This window comes from Coregonus lavaretus, assembly GCF_964263955.1.
Source record: "Coregonus lavaretus genome assembly, chromosome: 9".
Taxonomy (NCBI): Eukaryota; Metazoa; Chordata; class Actinopteri; order Salmoniformes; family Salmonidae; genus Coregonus; species Coregonus lavaretus.
Window position 1 is genome coordinate 38,135,739 of NC_139996.1, and position 17,969 is coordinate 38,153,707.

At 45.1% G+C, this 17,969-nt stretch overlaps 1 protein-coding gene across 1 annotated transcript in view; it reads left to right on the forward strand.

Annotated features, from left to right (window-relative positions):
* The window catches only part of LOC311134779 (NT-3 growth factor receptor-like), a gene marked incomplete at both ends in the record, with an annotated part of 273,109 nt that overhangs the window by 22,431 nt on the left and 232,709 nt on the right, over nt 1–17,969 (forward strand). The window contains one exon of the mRNA XM_084168563.1: nt 10,618–10,692. Coding sequence (XP_084024689.1) covers nt 10,618–10,692 — 75 coding nt within the window. The remainder of the gene's footprint in view (nt 1–10,617; nt 10,693–17,969) is intronic.

A 17,969-nucleotide genomic window follows, 5' to 3' on the forward strand; every position in this document is an offset into this window, starting at 1 on the left:
GAGGGGAGTGGCGACAGCAGCAGATTGGCTGACGTGTTTGAGGTGATTGGTGAAAGGTGGACTGAAGTGGCCTCCTGTTTCCCTTTTGAGTTTGAGTCACTGCTTGGCTCAGAACATTCTGAGGGCCAACTGGCGGCGCATAAATTCCACGATATCCGGTTCATCATTTCCACACACACACGTTAGTGGTTAGTCTAACCCAGTTCACTGTAGAGATGTTCAGATGAGGACTCGAGCTACACATTAATCACTGTCATTTCACTTCATTTTCTGAGGGCTTTTAGCACTGAGTGGAAGTCACTGGATGAAAATGACTGTATATAATGTGTCATAGCGCTACCCATCCCCAAGAACCCCACTAATCTCAATTGATGATTGGGTACTCATTGCATCAGTGCAGTTTACCCCACCAGGCTTAATTTAGAGGTTGGAAAACAAAGATATTTGCATTAAGCTTCCTTCCTCTGCCAGTGTTTTTTCTGTATTTGGATGATATGAAAATGAGTGGCTAGTTACCAGGGGCAGCGGTCCAGTCGGATCAGACTGTGTGAATATGTGTGTGTGTGTGTGTGTGTGTGTGTGTGTGTGTGTGTGTGTGTGTGTGTATGTGTGTGGATTGGACAAGATGAGAGCTGCCACCTGGTATAGTGTGTTCAGATTACCGTGGGCCTGTGGAGGGTTTTTCTGCCTCATCAGTTTTGTTAAACAAAACAAATTCAGTAAGATATGTGATTTTTTAAAAATGTTATAGTTGAATAGTTTCAGTCTCTGTAGGTGATATTTTCTCATTCTTGTGCCAACTAGTCTGTTGCCTGGATGAATGTAGGAAGGCATGTAGGCAGCTCAAATACCGTTATACAGACGTAAATCATTAGAAATACTCAAATGTATGGTGTTATAGACTTATTGGAAACAAAGCGTCCATGTTTGAGCTCTTGTGATTCCACAGTAGCACATCACAGTCACATCAAAAATACATGAGCTCAGGCTGTATGACTACATCACTCTGTGGCGTGAGGAGAAAGCTGAATGAGTTAATTCTCTGCATATGTAGGCCTATGACATTATTACAATTAGTTGAACTGCTTTAGGAGGCCTTGTGCTCCTAATGAGGATTAAACCCTCATATGCTAATGAGTGCTGCTTTTACACATGCTGTACTTCGATTTCACAGACCCAAATGATAATTGGGTTTAGCATTAATATAAAACATTTTTTGCTGCAACATGGCTTTTACTGACCAGAAGGACACCAGCACCAGGAACCCTTCTGTATCTGCTGAGATTAAATGACTTTGGACATTGCACATATGATTCCTGCCACAGCATACAGTAGCTGTGGAGGTGTTTGAAGTTGTACTTCAATGAGTGCATTTGTAATGTAACTGTAAATTCACCAGCTGGCAAAACTGGCACATTGATAGGCTGTAACCTGGTCATGGAATTCATGAACGTGACCCTATTTCCAGGGTCACCTATACAGTCACTCATTGCTACTTCTACTTTTGCCTATTTCTACTTTTGTGTTGTTTACATGGACCTGCAAGTGATTCTTTGCTTGACCTGTGGCCCCCAAACACTGTCTGAGGTTCTTATCTTATTGTTTCAGCAGTGAGATTGTAACTTACTACATACCCAAAGCATTCACGCTAAACGGTATGATAGTAAAATTTGGTTGTAAAGCTGTTGATATGGTGTAAATAAAGTGTAGATAAAGCTTTGGCTGATTGAATAACAGCCCTGTCTGTGTGCTGTGGAGTCATGGAGGATTAGGGAGAGTTAGGAGCTCTTTCTATGCATGCTGAGGCAATTTCACACCTTGTAAATTTAGAGGACTACTCTCTCTATTTTAGTACTTTTTTAGTACTAGATGAACAGGAGTAGGTTCTGAATAAAGCTGGAACTTACGATGCATAGCACGCCCAGCTCCAGGTTAAGATAAAAATCTGAACATGAACAAGAATACTTTATTATGCATGTATATGAAACAGAGATGAATTGAAACAACATTATGCCTTAGAGGTATAGCCTGTTTGGAAGGAGAATTTTAAAAAACCCATCAATGTTTAATTTGATACCATGAAATCTACTTGAAGTCATAAATTATGGCATTGTCAAAACCCACACTGCCATGTCCATTATTCTTTATAAAGTTTACATCTTGTATATATCACCCTATTAAAACCCAAAGATAAAGAGGGTAAGGGTTTGTGCTTTTCACAGGAAAATACTGTGATCATAAAGGACCATTAGCTGCCTGGTCTGGGAGAGACCATAATAGTAACAATATGACAGGTTAATAGGAGTAACACCCTTGAAATACTACATACATATTTAGCAGAGCTACACAGTTCAGTAGGCTGGGTAAGAAATTCTGCCTTACATTTCCATAAATGAATATATATAGTACTGTGTGATGAAAACCTTTGTAAAGAGAGACAAAGAGGAAGCAGAAATATAGTGTACATAACTCATTGCAACTAAATCACACTGCTGTGAACACTAGCATATACCGTACGTATCACAACACCAGTCATGTTGGAAAAAAGGTTTGGCTTGGCTTGGATCTCTCCCACCAAACTATTTATCATGGCTTCCAGATGGGAGCTCTTTGAAGCTGGGTTTCATTGCGTCCATTAAGAGGAGCGGTGGAGTAGAGTGGCAGCTCAGCCATCAGCCATCAGCATGCAGGCAGGGCAGCACTTCTGGACCGGTGCCAGGAGGATACAGTATTGTAATCCTCAGTTCCTTCCGAAAACCCAGCAGCTCCATGCAGCATGCTATACGCTGATCTGATTGACGCTTTGAGAGATGCAGTTAAAATATTTGCAGAAATGCTGACTCCAAGATGGAGGAATAGGGGATGGTTTAATCAGATTCTAGCAGGGTGTTATACACACCTTCATCCAGGCCAGAGCTGTAGTCCTGTCCCCTGAACCATGCAGCTAGGTAATTACTACTGTCTGACACACATCGCACACACACACGTATACACACACACTATCACTTTACATTCTGACAGGATTATTTAAAAGAGATTAGAAAATTGAAGTGGACTAATCGTACTATTATTATTTTTTTTGAAGTTGTGTGCAGTTAGCCAAGTACTCAGTACATTGGGTTTATTTTGTAACATTAAAGAATTGCAAACATTCACACTTATTATGACTTTTCTCAGTGTTCGGCTTCTAAACTGTGTTCTAATTTACCTAGCTTTGAGTACAAAGAATAGTCCCTGAAAACAGAAAACATATAAATGTTCCTTTCTCCTAGTTGATTTAGATTAAATGCCACTGCATAATTAGGTTTTATAACAGAAACTATTATTTAGTATGTGTAATTAAAATGCAGCTGTGAGTGGAGTCACAGAGACACACTCCTATTTTTCAATGTTCTGTGTTTTCTAGGGTATTGTAACATTATAATGGGAGTGTGGAGCTTTATTCCCCACTCCATCTTTTCCAAAATGCATAAACTAATCCAAATTGCTTTTTATATTCAACAGACCACTCAATGTCTATGTGTCTGGTGCGTTTTAAAATATACATTAGTCCGTATTAATATTCTAACAAAAGGTGCATTTCCATGACAACGCCCTCCACACATTCAATATGTAGCCTAATGTTTCACACTGCACATACGTACATATAATGAGTATTCAAATGACAAAATCAATCTTATTCATGTACAGTAGCTAGAAACATTTGTTTTCACATGCAGCAGCTGTATGGTTTTGAAGGTCTTTGAATAGAAACACCCCAATCCCTATTCTTGAACCTCTTGTTTTTTCCCACCCTAATAAAAAATCAGTTTAAAAGGAGTCCATCACACACATGCAAATTGTATTTCATTGTTAAAGAAACACAAAACAACACAAGAGAGATCCATTCAAAGACATGGCTGTGTGACATGAGGACGAATACATTAGATGAGTTGAGAGAAGGGAGAGCACAGCACTGGCTGCCTCCTGAGAGAGTTCTGCCACCTCCAAACAGACAACTGATCATCACCAATGACTAAGGCCTAATGGGAAAGCACACAGAGATGGTGTTCTCTTTCTCAACCGCACAGAGACATCAACAAATCAATGGATCTGAACTGGGGTGGATGTTAGGTTACAGATGCTGAAATAATGGCTGCACAGCTTACGTACATACATCTGTTGCGTCTGCTAAGCCAGTGAATTGTAAAGACTGCTGTTGTATTTGATTTAGCTCATTGTTAACACTGGAGTCTTTGTGTCATGTGGTTGTCACCTGATCAGTGGTTCAATATGCTCTCTCTCTCTCTCGCTCTCCCATGTGCCTTCACACTGATAGGATGATGTCATTAACACAGTCACACGCTTAGTGGTCATGATGTGTAAATGATTGTATCTGTATTCTTATTTTAAAGTGACACGTCAAAGTTAGATCAGGATATTACTATTTCGGTGTTTATACTAGTAGGTAGTCTAAATGGCTTGTAGAGTCAGCAGTAGTATCTCCTGTACTATATAACCATGTAGAGGAAATGGACACTGCAGTGCTGCGATAAAAGCCAAATGCAAATATCCCCTGTGTTACTACTGTATAGATTTGTTTCTATTCCATTTCAAGCGTTGAGGTAGTTGTGAAGTTGCCCTCCTCGCACATGATGGTGATGTTAGAACGGAGTAATGAATCCGTGATGAAGTCAGCTGACAGTCTCAATAAAACTGAATGGGTTTGTTCCAGTGTTCACAGAGGTAAACTTCTGAGAAGGTAGGAAATACTTTTTTTCATCCTTTTTTGGCTCCACTTATGTAGGTGGGTCTCATGCAGATTTATCTTTGCTTTTGGCTCTGCAGCACAACAGTGTGAGTGGATGAGAGTCTAACCCACTGGCAAAATCAGGAGAGAGGAGCATCCAAAATGGAGCCCTCTTCCCTATTTAGTACACTACTTATGACCAGAGCCCTATGGGTAGTGCACTATATAGGGAATAGGTTGCCATTTGAACCGCAGACAGAGGGTAAAATTCCCATCCTCCAGCTGGGTCATCGCCCCAGTCACACAGAAAGCCGCAGGCTCTGTGCTTCTCCATGCTTTAAATGAATATGTCACCATGGGTGGCACCATCAAACCTGCAGCTATTCAATGCTGCCTGTCTTCCTGTATTCCTCACCATCAGAAGATGGGGTCGCAGCTTTGGGGCAGACAGCGACACCTCAGCGTACTGTTTTACAGTCTGTCAGGAGAGAACGTTTTCAGTGAAATAGGCTCTCCGGTTCAACCATTTGGTTCGAATCACATCCCCCGTCGTTCCCAACTGATTGACAGTGGCATTGAGCTCTCTTCCTACGATACAGTACCTGACAGCTCTTTGAGCAAATAGTCAAGCAGATTTTCTACCAATCTTAACCCATGTAGAGATAAATGTTCCATTGGTGTATTTTATTGCATTTGCTTCAAACTTGTGTGAAGCATAATAAAGAAAACAATAATTATATTGTTCTTCCAAAGAAGAGACCCAAGGAATCAAAATAATCACTATTCTATAAATACTGTATATGGCATGAGAAAACCAGAATGTATTCAACTGATAAATTCTCACTTTGTCATTAGCGCTTGGCTGGTCAGGTCTTAGTTCAGTGCTTCACACTGCTCAGTGGGCTCCCAGCACCAGAGGTAGGCCTACGCTGCAAAAGAAAATCTGCAATATTTACATATTTATGGGGCAAAGACTGATTTTAGTCTGAATATTTTTATCCAAAGTTATAAGTAGCAGTGTTCAATCTGCACACAGGGGGTGATTTTGGTATGGAAATATGCAAAGCCCCTGTTAGCTGTACAGCATGTAGCAATCATTATCCAACTGTGTCAGCCTAGTACTCCTGGTTATCACTAGCTCCTACTCTCACCATAGTGGGGGAGAGGAGGGCTGCTCTGTACTTGTCAATCCAACGCTCCCCCCACTGCAGCTCCTCCTGTACTGTACGGTGCTGTACTGCACTGTACTGCACTGTCCTGCACTGTACTGTACTGCACAAACACTAACAATACGATGTTGGTTTGACGTTCGATAAACACATACTGGGCTGTGTGATCCACTCCACTCCACACTGATTGTCAGACAGGACATACAGTACCAGTCAAACACACCTACTCATTTAAGGGTTCTTCTTTATTTTTACTATTCTCTACATTGTAGAATAATAGTGAAGACATCAAAACTATGAAATAACACATATGGAATCATGTAGTAACCAAAAAAGTGTTAAACAAATCAAAATATATTTTATATTTGAGATTCTTCAAATAGCCACCCTTTGCCTTGATGACAGCTTTGCACACTCTTGGCATTCTCTCAACCAGCTTCACCTGGAATGCTTTCCCAACAGTCTTGAAGGAGTTCCCACATATGCTTAGCACTTGTTGGCTGCTTTTCCTTCACTCTGCCGTCCGACTCATCCCAAACCATCTCAATTGGGTTGATGTCGGGGGATTGTGGAGGCCAGGTCATCTGATGCAGCACTCCATCACTCCCCTTCTTGGTAAAATAGCCCTTACACAGCCTGGAGGTGTTTTGGGTCATTGTCCTGTTGAAAAACAAATGATAGTCCCACTAAGCCCAAACCAGATGGGATGGCGTATCACTGCAGAATGCTGTGGTAGCCATGCTGGTTAAGTGTGCCTTGAATTCTAAATAAATCACAGACAGTGTCACCAGCAAAGCACCCCCACACCATAACACCTCCTCCTCCATGCTTTACGGTGGGAACTGCACATGCGGAGATCATCCGTTCACAACACTGCTTCTCACAAGACACGGCGGTTGGAATCAAAAATCTCCAGTTTGGACTCCAGGACAAATTTCCACCGGTCTAATGTCCATTGCTCGTGTTTCTTGGCCCAAGCAAGTCACTTCTTCGTGTACCTTTAGTAGTGGTTTCATTTACCAGACACTCTTATCCAGAGCGACTTACAGTTAGTGAGTGCATACATTTTTATTTTTCATACTGGAATCGAACCCACAACCCTGGCGTTGCAAATGCCACGCTTTACCAACTGAGCTACATCCCTGCCGGCCATTCCCTCCCCTACCCTGGACAAATTGTGCACCACCCCATTGGTCTCCCGGTCGCGGCCGGCTACAACAGAGCCTGGATTAAAACCAGGATCTCTAGTGGCACAGCTAGCACTGCGATGCAGTGCCTTAGACCACTGCGCCACTCGGGAGGACATTTCTCTCCATCAATTCAACCATGAAGGTCTGATTCACACAGTCCCCAACAGTTGATTTTGAGATGTGTCTGTGACTTGAACTCTGTGAAGCATTTATTTGGGCTGCAATTTCTGAGGCTGGTAACTCTAATGAACTTATCCTCTGCAGCAGAGGTAACTCTGGGTCTTCCATTCCTGTGGCGGTCCTCATGAGAGCCAGTTTCATCATAGCGCTTGATGGTTTTTGCAACTGCACTTGAAGACATTTTCTAAGTTCTGACCTTCATGTCTTAAAGTAATAATGGACTGTCATTTCTCTTTGCTTATTTGAGCTGTTCTTGCCATAATATGGACTTGGTCTTTTACCCCCCTACCTTATCACAACACAACTGATTGGCTGAAACTCATTAAGAAGGAAAGAAATTCCACAAATTAACTTTCAAGAAGGCACACCTGTTAATTGAAATGCATTACAGGTGACTACCTCAGGAAGCTGGTTGAGAGAATGCCAAGAGTGTGCAAAGCTGTCATCAAGGCAAAGGGTGGCTATTTGAAGAATCTCAAATATAAAATATATTTTGATTTGTTTAACACTTTTTTGGATACTACATGATTCCATATGTGTTATTTCATAGTTTTGATAGTACAAATAAAGAAAAACCCTTGAATGAGTAGGTGTGTCCAAACTTTTGACTGGTAGTGGCCTCCTGTAGCTCAGTTGGTAGAGCATGGCGCTTGATTCCCACGGGGGGCCAAAAATGTATGCACTCACTAACTGTAAGTCGCTCTGGATAAGAGCATCTGCCAAAATGACCCCCCCAAAAAAATACGTAGTGTACATTGCACTCCACACTGATTCTCTTCTAAGATAGGAGGTACTTTATACTTTCTGTACAGTAGGTTTGTGTTAATGGACTTCTCTGCCTCTGCATTGAGCTCTCTGGCCACTCCTTCTCTGGAGCCCCATGCAGACTTATTATACCCTGTTTAGAAAGCCAATTGATGAATCGATCAATCAGTCAATTAGTCAATCACTCAATTAGGCCCTGGAGGACAGGCCTCATTCCGAGTCTAAAATGAGCTCAGCCAATCAGCCAGCGTTCCCCCAACTTTCATTTTTTACTTATGATTTTAATCTCTGTGGGTATTGATTGGTTCTGGTCCATGTGAGGCGGTTTTCCCTCTCCTTGGTTTTCTGCCTCTATTTGTCCTTCGTCATCTAGATATTTATTGTCCTAAAGCTTTTGTTTTTTGTTTACATGGCGAGTCCATAGTTCCTCTGTCGAGGGATTTGTTGTTCTGCATTGCCTCTCCAAGCGACGACCTACTTTACTGCTCTGGAAAGCAGAGTTGCTAGATTACATAACACTGTTTTATCAAGATGTGAGCAGGATAGTCTTAATATTTTGTCTTTAAGATTAATTTCCAGAAAAATGATCATGAATATATGATGATAACGTACATGTATTTTCCTTCCAAATCTGTGCATAGCTGTTGTACCTCACACTGTCTTAAACATTTGCATTTTGACAAGAGGGGATGTCAAATGGATTGCTATGTTAACTCTCCACTACATTTAATCTCTTTTATATTCTCCTTTAATAAGATTGTATCTGTTTTTATGTCCATCAGTTAAGATACACAGTATGTATGCATTTGTATAAAGTATTGTGTGACTTTATGCATTATACACTTAAGCAATAAGGACCGAGGGGGTGTGGTATATGGCCAATATACCAAGGCTAAGGGCTATTCTTAAGCACGATGCAACACGGAGTGCCTGGATACAGCCCTTAGCCGTGGTATATTGGTCATATATCACAAACCCCCGAGGTGCCTTATTGCTATTATAAACTGCTTACCAACGTAATTAGAGCAGTTAAAATAAATGTTTTGTTGTACTTGTGGTATACAGTCTGATATACCACGGCTGTCAGCTAATCAGCATTCAGGGCTCGAACCACCCAGTTTATAATGTGGTTTACATAATACAAACTGTAGGCTACATCTAGTACACATGCACATTTTCAGTGCAGATCACCCACATCAGATTACAGTCTCAGGTCAGCTATACTGTCCAGTATACACAGGTCCAGCGTTAGCATCATGTGGCCCCGGCTGTGCACATAACCTCCCTGCCACCTGGACAAGATTTCACATCTCACCTGCCATCAGATCTGTCTCATATTCATGAGCCTGCTCATGCATGCTAACCAATCAGGGTGAGTTCTAAAGCATTACTCAGCAGCTGCCCAGGATGTCGTTCCACATGTACACATCACATGGAAAGAGAAGCAGGGAGATTAGGATGGTCTTCCTGCTCTGAACCAAGGGAACGCTTCACTGATTATAAACAGACCAGAGGGGGAGATGGGCCCAGTTAAATTTGTATGGCTGATGTAAATATTTTAAGCCAATTTCAAAACCTGATGCTAGTAGCAGATGGAGGCTGGATGTAATTTCCTGGGCTCAGAGATCAGCAATGCATGTTGTTGAGCTGCTTGAGTGCTGGTGGATGCGTGTGCTCAGGTGTGCTTGTTGTGTGAAAATGTGTATGTGTAAAAACGAATTAAAAAGAGTGTGTGTAAAAAGACAGGATGAAAGCCAGAGCGATTGAACAGGTGAGTGAGATAATGGAAGAGAGAGTTTGAAGTGAGAGAAGTAAGCGATAGATCGAATTAGAGACATGGCTCTGTGGTGAATCTTTAAAATGTGAACTCATTTGGAGTCTTACAAAGCTAAGTGCCCACGATATATAAACAATAGGGTATTGCAATTTCACCAGACCCAAAGGTAACACGCACCTCTTAAGGAAGTCTCTTACCAGAATAATGCTGAGTGTCAGTTTTAGTACAGTTCAAGAGCAGCAATAGTCAGCATGGAGCACCAAGAGTGATTTTAGCTCAGTGTTGTGGAGACACTCCGGGGACCTCCAGCATTTCGCTTTCATTAAACGTCCCCTCATTACGAAGGATGTAATTGCATTGTAGATAATTTAAGCCAGCAGTAAATCATGTGAATGTGCTCGTACTGGGGAACATCTACCAGACAGTGTATCCCACATATCTTGACTAGACTACTATTAATTTTCAGTTTTGTCTTGTAGTGTCCTCAGATGGGACTGACTAAAAACATGAAGTTCACAACTGAACTGAATTGTACACCTTCCAACTACGAGGGATAACCAAAGACAGGTAGCTTAGTGGTTAAGAGCGTTGTGCCAGTAACCGAAAGGTCGCTGGTTCTAATCCCTGAGCCGACTAGATGAAAAATCTGTCGATGTGCCCTTGAGCAAGGCACTTAACCCTAATTGCTCATGTAAGTCGCTCTGGATAAGAGCGTCTGCTAAATGACTAAAATGTAATAAACCGACAGAACAAACATATTTAAAGTTGCTTTTACTGACTGTCTTCTGTTCTTTCCCTATGTCTCAGACACATTGAGAACTGGACTGGCCTGCAGACCCTGAAGGATGTGGACATGGAGCTGTACACTGGACTTCAGAGACTGTGAGTGTCAACTTGGGGAGAAACACATCTCATTAATAAACCACTGATGTGTGTTTTCTGCAGAGCTCACTGTTGCTCTAGCCATGAAAGCATACCATATGGCTGTGAGACCATGGGCTGTGTCATCCTGACCTAAACATGCTACAGATGTAGGATCTTAATTTGATCACTCTTTTGTTGCTGAGAATTTTCCTGCACTGCAGAAAATGCAAACTTATAGTGCATTTGAGTTTTAAAAAGGATTCTAAAGTTTTTAGTTTCCACTTTGAAATTTCAGACATGATTTGCCCTAACTGAACTGTATGTGGACACCACTTCAAATTAGTGGATTCGGCTATTTCAGCCACACCCGTTGCTGACAGGTGTATAAAATCGAGCACACAGCCATGCAATCTCCAAAGACAAACATTGGCAGTACAATGGCCCGTACTGAAGAGCTCAGTGACTTTCAATGTGGCACTGTCATAGGATACCACCTTTCCAACAAGTCAGTTCGTTAAATTTCTGCCCTGCTAGAGCTGCCCCGGTCAACTGTAAGTGCTGTTATTGTGAAGTGGAAACGTCTAGGAGCAACAACGGCTCATTCGTGAAGTAGTAGGCCACACAAGCTCACAGAACGGGACCCCCGAGTGTTGAAGCGCATAGCATGTAAAGATCGTCTGCCTCCGTTGCAACACTCACTACCGAGTTCCAAACTGCCACTGGAAGAAAGGTCAGCACAATAACTGTTTCTTCGGGAGCTTCATGAAATGGGTTTCCATGGCCGAGCAGCCACACACAAGCCTAAGATCACCATGAGTGGTGTAAAGTTTGCCGCCGTTTAAATGCGTTCTCTGGAGTGATGAATCACGCTTCACTGTCTGGCAGACCGACAGACTAATCTGGGTTTGGCGGATGCCAGGAAAACCCTACCTGCCCCAATGCATAGGGCCAACTATAAAGTTTGGCGGAGGAGGAATAAGGGTCTAGGACTGTTTTTCAGTGAAGGGAAATGTTAACGCTACAGCATTCAATGACATTGTAGACGATTCTGTGCTTCCAACTTTGTGGCAACAGTTTGGGGAAGGCCCTTTCCTGTTTCAGCATGATAATGCCCCCTTGCACAAAGTGAGGTCCATACAGAAATGGTTTATTGAGATCGGTGTGGAAGAACTTGACTGGCCTGCATCGAACACCTTTGGGATGAATTGGAATGTCGACTGTGAGCCAGGCCTAATCGCCCAACATCAATGCCCAACTCCATATTAACGCCCATGATTTTGGAATGAGATGTCCATTAATTATAATCTACATAATAATTCAAATGTCCTGGTGCTGCAGAATTATTTTCCTGCTGTATGAAATTTGCTCAAATAAAGATCCTACATCTGTATATGCAAGACATATTTAATGTTATGCAATGACCCACCTAACCCAACACACGGTGACATGGCACCTGGTCTGGTGGGCACACATACTTCATCAGTACTATTGACCACTAGCAGTGGCTTATTTTGCAGGCATGTTTATTGTAATGCACTGCAGCCTGCCTCAAACAACAGGGCCTCCCTACGGCCCATTTTACACTGATCAAATAACGCTGGAATAGCAGCCAGGACATTTAATTACGTCCCCTTTCCCTTTCCTTTCCCTAAACCCCCTGGCATCAGCCAAATGGTGTGATAAGACTCCTTCCTCCCTGCCATGCTGATTCCTTCCCCCCATGCCCACTGCCCACCCTCAGCCATCCTGGTCCCTCTGGAACTGTGGGCAAGACTCCCCTCTGGGATGGAGATGGTATCCTGTAGTCTCTTTCCCAGTCTCCCCGGGCCCCTCCGCCTCCCCTCTTTTCCAGCCTCTCTTAGTAGCTCATCCATCTTTCCCTAGTCCACCCCAGTCTCCTCCAGTCTCCTCCAGGCTCTCCCAGTCTCCTCCAGTCTCGCCCGGCCCCGAGTCTCCTCCAGTCTCCTCCAGTCTCCCCAGTCTCCTCCAGTCTCCTCCAGACTCCTCCAGTCTCCCCGGTCTCCTCCAGTCCCCAGTCTCATCCAGTCTCCTCCAGCTCCCAGTCTCCTCCAGTCTCCTCCACTCTTACCAGTCTCCTCCAGTCTCCTCCACTCTTACCAGTCTCCTCCAGTCTCTTCCATTCTCTCCAGTCTCCTCCAGTCGTGCCCGGCACCCAGTCTCCTCCTGTCTCCACAGTCTTCTCCAGGCTCCTCCAGTCTCCCCATACTCCTCCAGTCCTCCTTTCTCCCTAGTCTTCCCAGGCTCCTCCAGTCTCCTCCAGTCTCCCTGGCCCCCAGTCTCGCCCGGCCCCCAATCTCCTCCAGTCTCCCCAGTCTCCTCCAGTCTCCTCCAGTTCCCAGTCTCCTCCAGTCTCTTCCAGTCTCCTCCAGTCTCCTCCAATCTATCCATTCTCCTCCAGTCTCCCCTGTTTCCTCCAGTCTCATCCATTCTCCCCAGTCTCCTCCAGTCTCCCCAGTCTCCTCCAGTCTCCCCAGTGTCCTCCAGGCTCCTCCAGCCTCCTCCAGTCTCTCCAGTCTCCTCCAGTCTCCTCCAGTCTCTCCAGGCTCCTTCAGTCTCCACCAGACTCCTCCATTCTCCCAGCGTCCTCTGGTCTCCCCAGTGTCCTCCAGTCTCCCCAGTCTCCCCAGCGTCCTCCAGTCTCCTCAGACTCCTCCAGTCTCCTCCAGCCACCAGTCTCCTCCAGTCTCCTCCAGTCTCCCCATTCTCCTCCAGCCTCCTCCAGTCTCACCAGTCTCCCCAGCCTACTCCAGTCTCCCGAGTTTCCTCCAGTCTCCTCAATTCTCCCCTGTCTCCTCCAGTCTCCCCAGGCTCCTCCAGTCTCCTCCAGTCTCCTTCAGTCTCGCCCGGCCCCCAGTCTAGCCCAACCCCCAGTCTCCTCCAGGTTCCTCCAGTCTCCCAAGCCTTCTCCAGACTCCTCCAGTCTCCCCAGTCTCCTTTACTCTCCTCTAGTCTCCTCTAGGTTCCTCCGGTCTCCTCCATGCTCCTCCAGTCTCCTCCAGTCTCCTCCACTCTTACCAGTCTCCTCCAGTCTCCTCCACTCTTACCAGGCTCCTCCAGTCTCTTCCATTCTCTCCAGTCTCCTCCAGTCTTTCCCGGCACCCAGTCTCCTCCATTCTCCCCCGTCTCTTCCAGTCTCCTCCAGTCTACCCATTCTCCTCCAGTCTCCCTAGTCTTCCCAGGCTCCTCCAGTCTCCTCCAGTCTCCCTGGCCCCCAGTCTCGCCCAGCCCCCAATCTCCTCCAGTCTCCCCAGTCTCCTCCAGTCTCCTCCAATTCCCAGTCTCCTCCAATCTCTTCCAGTCTCCTCCAGCCCCCAGTCTCTTCCAGTCTCCTCCAGTCTCCTCCAGTATATCCAGTCTCCTCCAGTCTCCCCTGTTTCCTCCAGTCTCATCCATTCTCCCCAGTCTCCTCCAGTCTCCCCAGGCTCCTCCAGTCTCCTCCAGTCTCCCCAGTCTTCTCCATTCTCCCTAGTCTCCCTCAGTCTCCCCTGTGTCCTCCAGGCTCCTCCAGCGTCCTCCAGTCTCTCCAGTCTCCTCCAGTCTCCTCCAGTCTCCTCCAGTCTCCTCCAGTCTCCCCAGGCTCCTTCAGTCTCCACCAGACTCATCCATTCTCCCCAGTCTCCACTGGTCTCCCCAGTTTCCTCCAGTCTCCCAGTCTCCCCGGTCTCCTCCAGTCTCTCCAGTCTCCTCCAGTCTCCTCCAGCCACCAGTCTCCTCCAGTCTCCCCATTCTCCTCCAGCCTCCTCCAGTCTCCTCCAGTCTCGCCCGGCCCCCAGCCTCGCCCGGCCCCCAATCTCCTCCAGTCTCCCCAGTCTCCTCCAGTCTCCTCCAGTGCCCAGTCTCCTCCAGTCTCTTCCTGTCTCCTCCAGCCCCCAGTCTCTTCCAGTCTCCTCCAGTCTACCCAGTCTCCTCCAGTCTCCCCTGTTTCCTCCAGTCTCATCCATTATTCCCAGTCTCCTCCAGGCTCCCCAGTCTCCTCCAGGCTCCTCCAGTCTCCCCAGTCTTCTCCATTCTCCCTAGTCTCCTCCAGTCTCCCCAGTGTCCTCCAGGCTCCTCCAGCCTTCTCCAGTCTCTCCAGTCTCCTCCAGTCTCCTCCTGTCTCCCCAGGCTCCTTCAGTCTCCACCAGACTCCTCCATTCTCCCAGCGTCCTCTGGTCTCCCCAGTTTCCTCCAGTCTCCACCAGTCTCCCAGGCTCCTCCAGTCTCCTCCAGCCTCCTCCAGTCTCCCCAGTCTCCTCCAGGCTCCACCAGTCTCCCAGGCTCCTCCAGTCTCCTTAGTCTTCTCCATTCTCCCTAGTCTCCTCCAGTCTCCCCATTCTCCTCCAGCCTCCTCTAGTCTCACCAGTCTCCCCAGCCTCCTCCAGTCTCCCGAGTTTCCTCCAGTCTCCTCCATTCTCCCCAGTCTCCTCCAGTCTCCCCAGGCTCCTCCAGTCTCCTCCAGTCTCCTTCAGTCTCGCCCGGCCCCCAGTCTAGCCCAACCCCCAGTCTCCTCCAGGTTCCTCCAGTCTCCCAAGCCTCCTCCATGCTCCTCCAGTCTCCTCCAGTCTCCTCCAGTCTCCCCAGACTCCTCCAGTCTCACTCGGCCCCCAGTCTCTCTCCATCCCCCTACTCTGCCTGAGCATCTACTAGTCTCCCACAGTCTCCCCCAGCCTCCCCCAGTCTCCCCTAGTGTCCTCCAGTCTAACCACTAGTCCTATTAGCTCCTCTCATTAGCATCAGGCTCACCTGGAGTGGGCCTTGGCTCCTCTGCTGCCTCCCTCCCTCCCCTCCGCTACCTCACCTCCGTTACCTCCCCTCCGTCTCCTCTACAGCAGTTCAGGGCCAGGTGATTTGGATGACTCACCAGGGAGTGGGCAGCCCAGGCAGTGCCGGAGCAGGATCTACTCTGGTCCACGCTGGGTCAGCCTCATGGGCCTTAGAGCCTCAGCCAGCCCACCTCGATGATTAATATTAATATTTGAGTACAAGCAACAGGGGGACATGTGACACGCCTGCGCTGGCTGTCTTCACTCCCAGGTCCTGATGTGTCTGACCTTGACCACACTGTATTCCCCACTGGGCTGCCCTTGTTTAAGCCAAATTCAATATGGCGGAATACATGTCTTAACATGTCCATTTTGCTTACCATACACCCAGTGTTACAGTTACACATCAGTGTTAGCTACACAGTATGATGCCATCAGGACTGTTCTGATGTAATCATTCTCTCAGATGGATTCTAATGAAAAGAGACACGTGTTCAGAGCAAATAAACAGCTTGCAGATGCCTATGATAAAAATGGATTCAATATACATAATTGATCTTAGCTCCTTGTGAAGCTAGCCGAGGAGAGAGAGAGAAGATGCAGGCTCTTGATACTATCCTGACCGTAATGATGCCCCATGAGGAGGGAGAGGAGTAGGGGAGACTAGATTACTTTTAGAATGCTTCCCTATTTACCCCAAACGCTGCCAGTTGCGGGCCCGCAGTCTGACTGGTTAGCTTGGCCGCTGTCAAATTCAGTTAAAGAGACAAAAGTAAAAGAAACTCCCTCACATGCTTCCCTTGCACTGCTATCACAGCCCATTTTTAACTGTAAATGAGGAATTTATGAGAACATATCTCCAACCAATGAACAGACAATTGCGGTTTCTGTGACGTTTGTGCAACCTGTGTGCCTACTCCTTAGTGTGAGTGAAGCCAAAAAACACTGCACAAACCTGGTTACCATGGACACACTCTCAGGACTGTGTTGGTGGTTTTAATTATAGAATAGCATTTTATTTTCCCTTATGCTTCTTTTATCTGTAAACAAAGGAGGATATAGTATCATCCCAGTTTATCTAATTGCTTATGGTCTTGCCTACGCCTAGCGAACAGTTTTTAAAATTATATGAGAAAAATATATTCCATTTTATTTGGAACGGCAAGCCAGACAAAATTAAACGGGCCTATTTATATAATGAATATGAATTCGGAGTACATAAATTATTAAATATTAAAGCATTAGACCTATCACTAAAAGCTTCAGTCATACAAAAGTTATACTTAAATCCGAACTGGTTCTCTAGCAAATTAGTAAGATTGTCTCACCCAATGTTCAAGAATGGCCTTTTTCCCTTTATTCAGATTACAACCTCTCACTTTAAGTTATTTGAAAAGGAAATAATCTCCCAAATATCACTATTTATAAAACAAGCCATAGAAAGTTGGTTGCAATTTCAATTTAATCCTCCAGAAACGACAGAACAAATAATGCAACAAATATTATTGTTAAACTCAAATATACTAATTGATAAAAAAAGGTATAATCTTTGTAAATACTCTATACTCCTGAGTGGCGCAGTGGTCTAAGGCACTGCATCGCAGTGCTAACTGTGCCACTAGATCCTGGTTCGAATCCAGGCTCTGTCGCAGCCGGCCGCGACCGGGAGACTCATGGGCGGCACACAATTGGCCCAGGGTAGGGGAGGGAATGGCCGACAGGGATGTAGCTCAGTTGATAGAGCATGGTGTTTGCAACGCCAGGGTTGTGGGTTCGATTCCCACGGGGGGCCAGTATGAAAAAATATATATATGTATTCACTAACTGTAAGTTGCTCTGGATAAGAGCGTCTGCTAAATGACTTAAATGATAATATCGGTAGGACTGTTGGAGTTATGTCACACATGCAGCTAACAAAAACATATGGAAATGTCTGCTCTACCCAAAATTACAACCAAATAATTGCAGCATTACCGCAAAAATGGAAAAGGAAGGGGGAAAAGGTAAGGAACTTGTCTGTCGGCCTTGCATTAAAGAATATAATTGGTTAAAGAAAATTGTGATAAATAAAAAAGTATACCAGTTTCATTTAAGGACCAAAGGATTGACAGCCGTCCCATATAGATTGCAAAATAGTTGGGAAGAGATTTTTGACGTACCGATTCCATGGCATAGTGTTTATGAATTGATACGCAAAACGACGCTGGATTCAAAACTTAGAGTTTTTCAATTTAAATTATTATATAAAATTCTTGTTACCAATAGAATGTTATTTATATAGGGGATACAATCTTCCCAGCTCTGCAAATTTTGCTGCGAAGAGACAGAATCATTAGATCATTTGTTTTGGTACTGTCCATTTGTAGCTTGTTTTTGGACACAGGTCCAGGAATGGCTAAAGGATGGCAATATTTACCTGGAGCTAAACCTGCAGATAGCACTACTGGGTGATCTGAAAAGTCATAGTCAATCGATCAATAATATAATAATACTTTTAGCAAAAATGTTTATTTTCAATTTAAGATCTGTAGA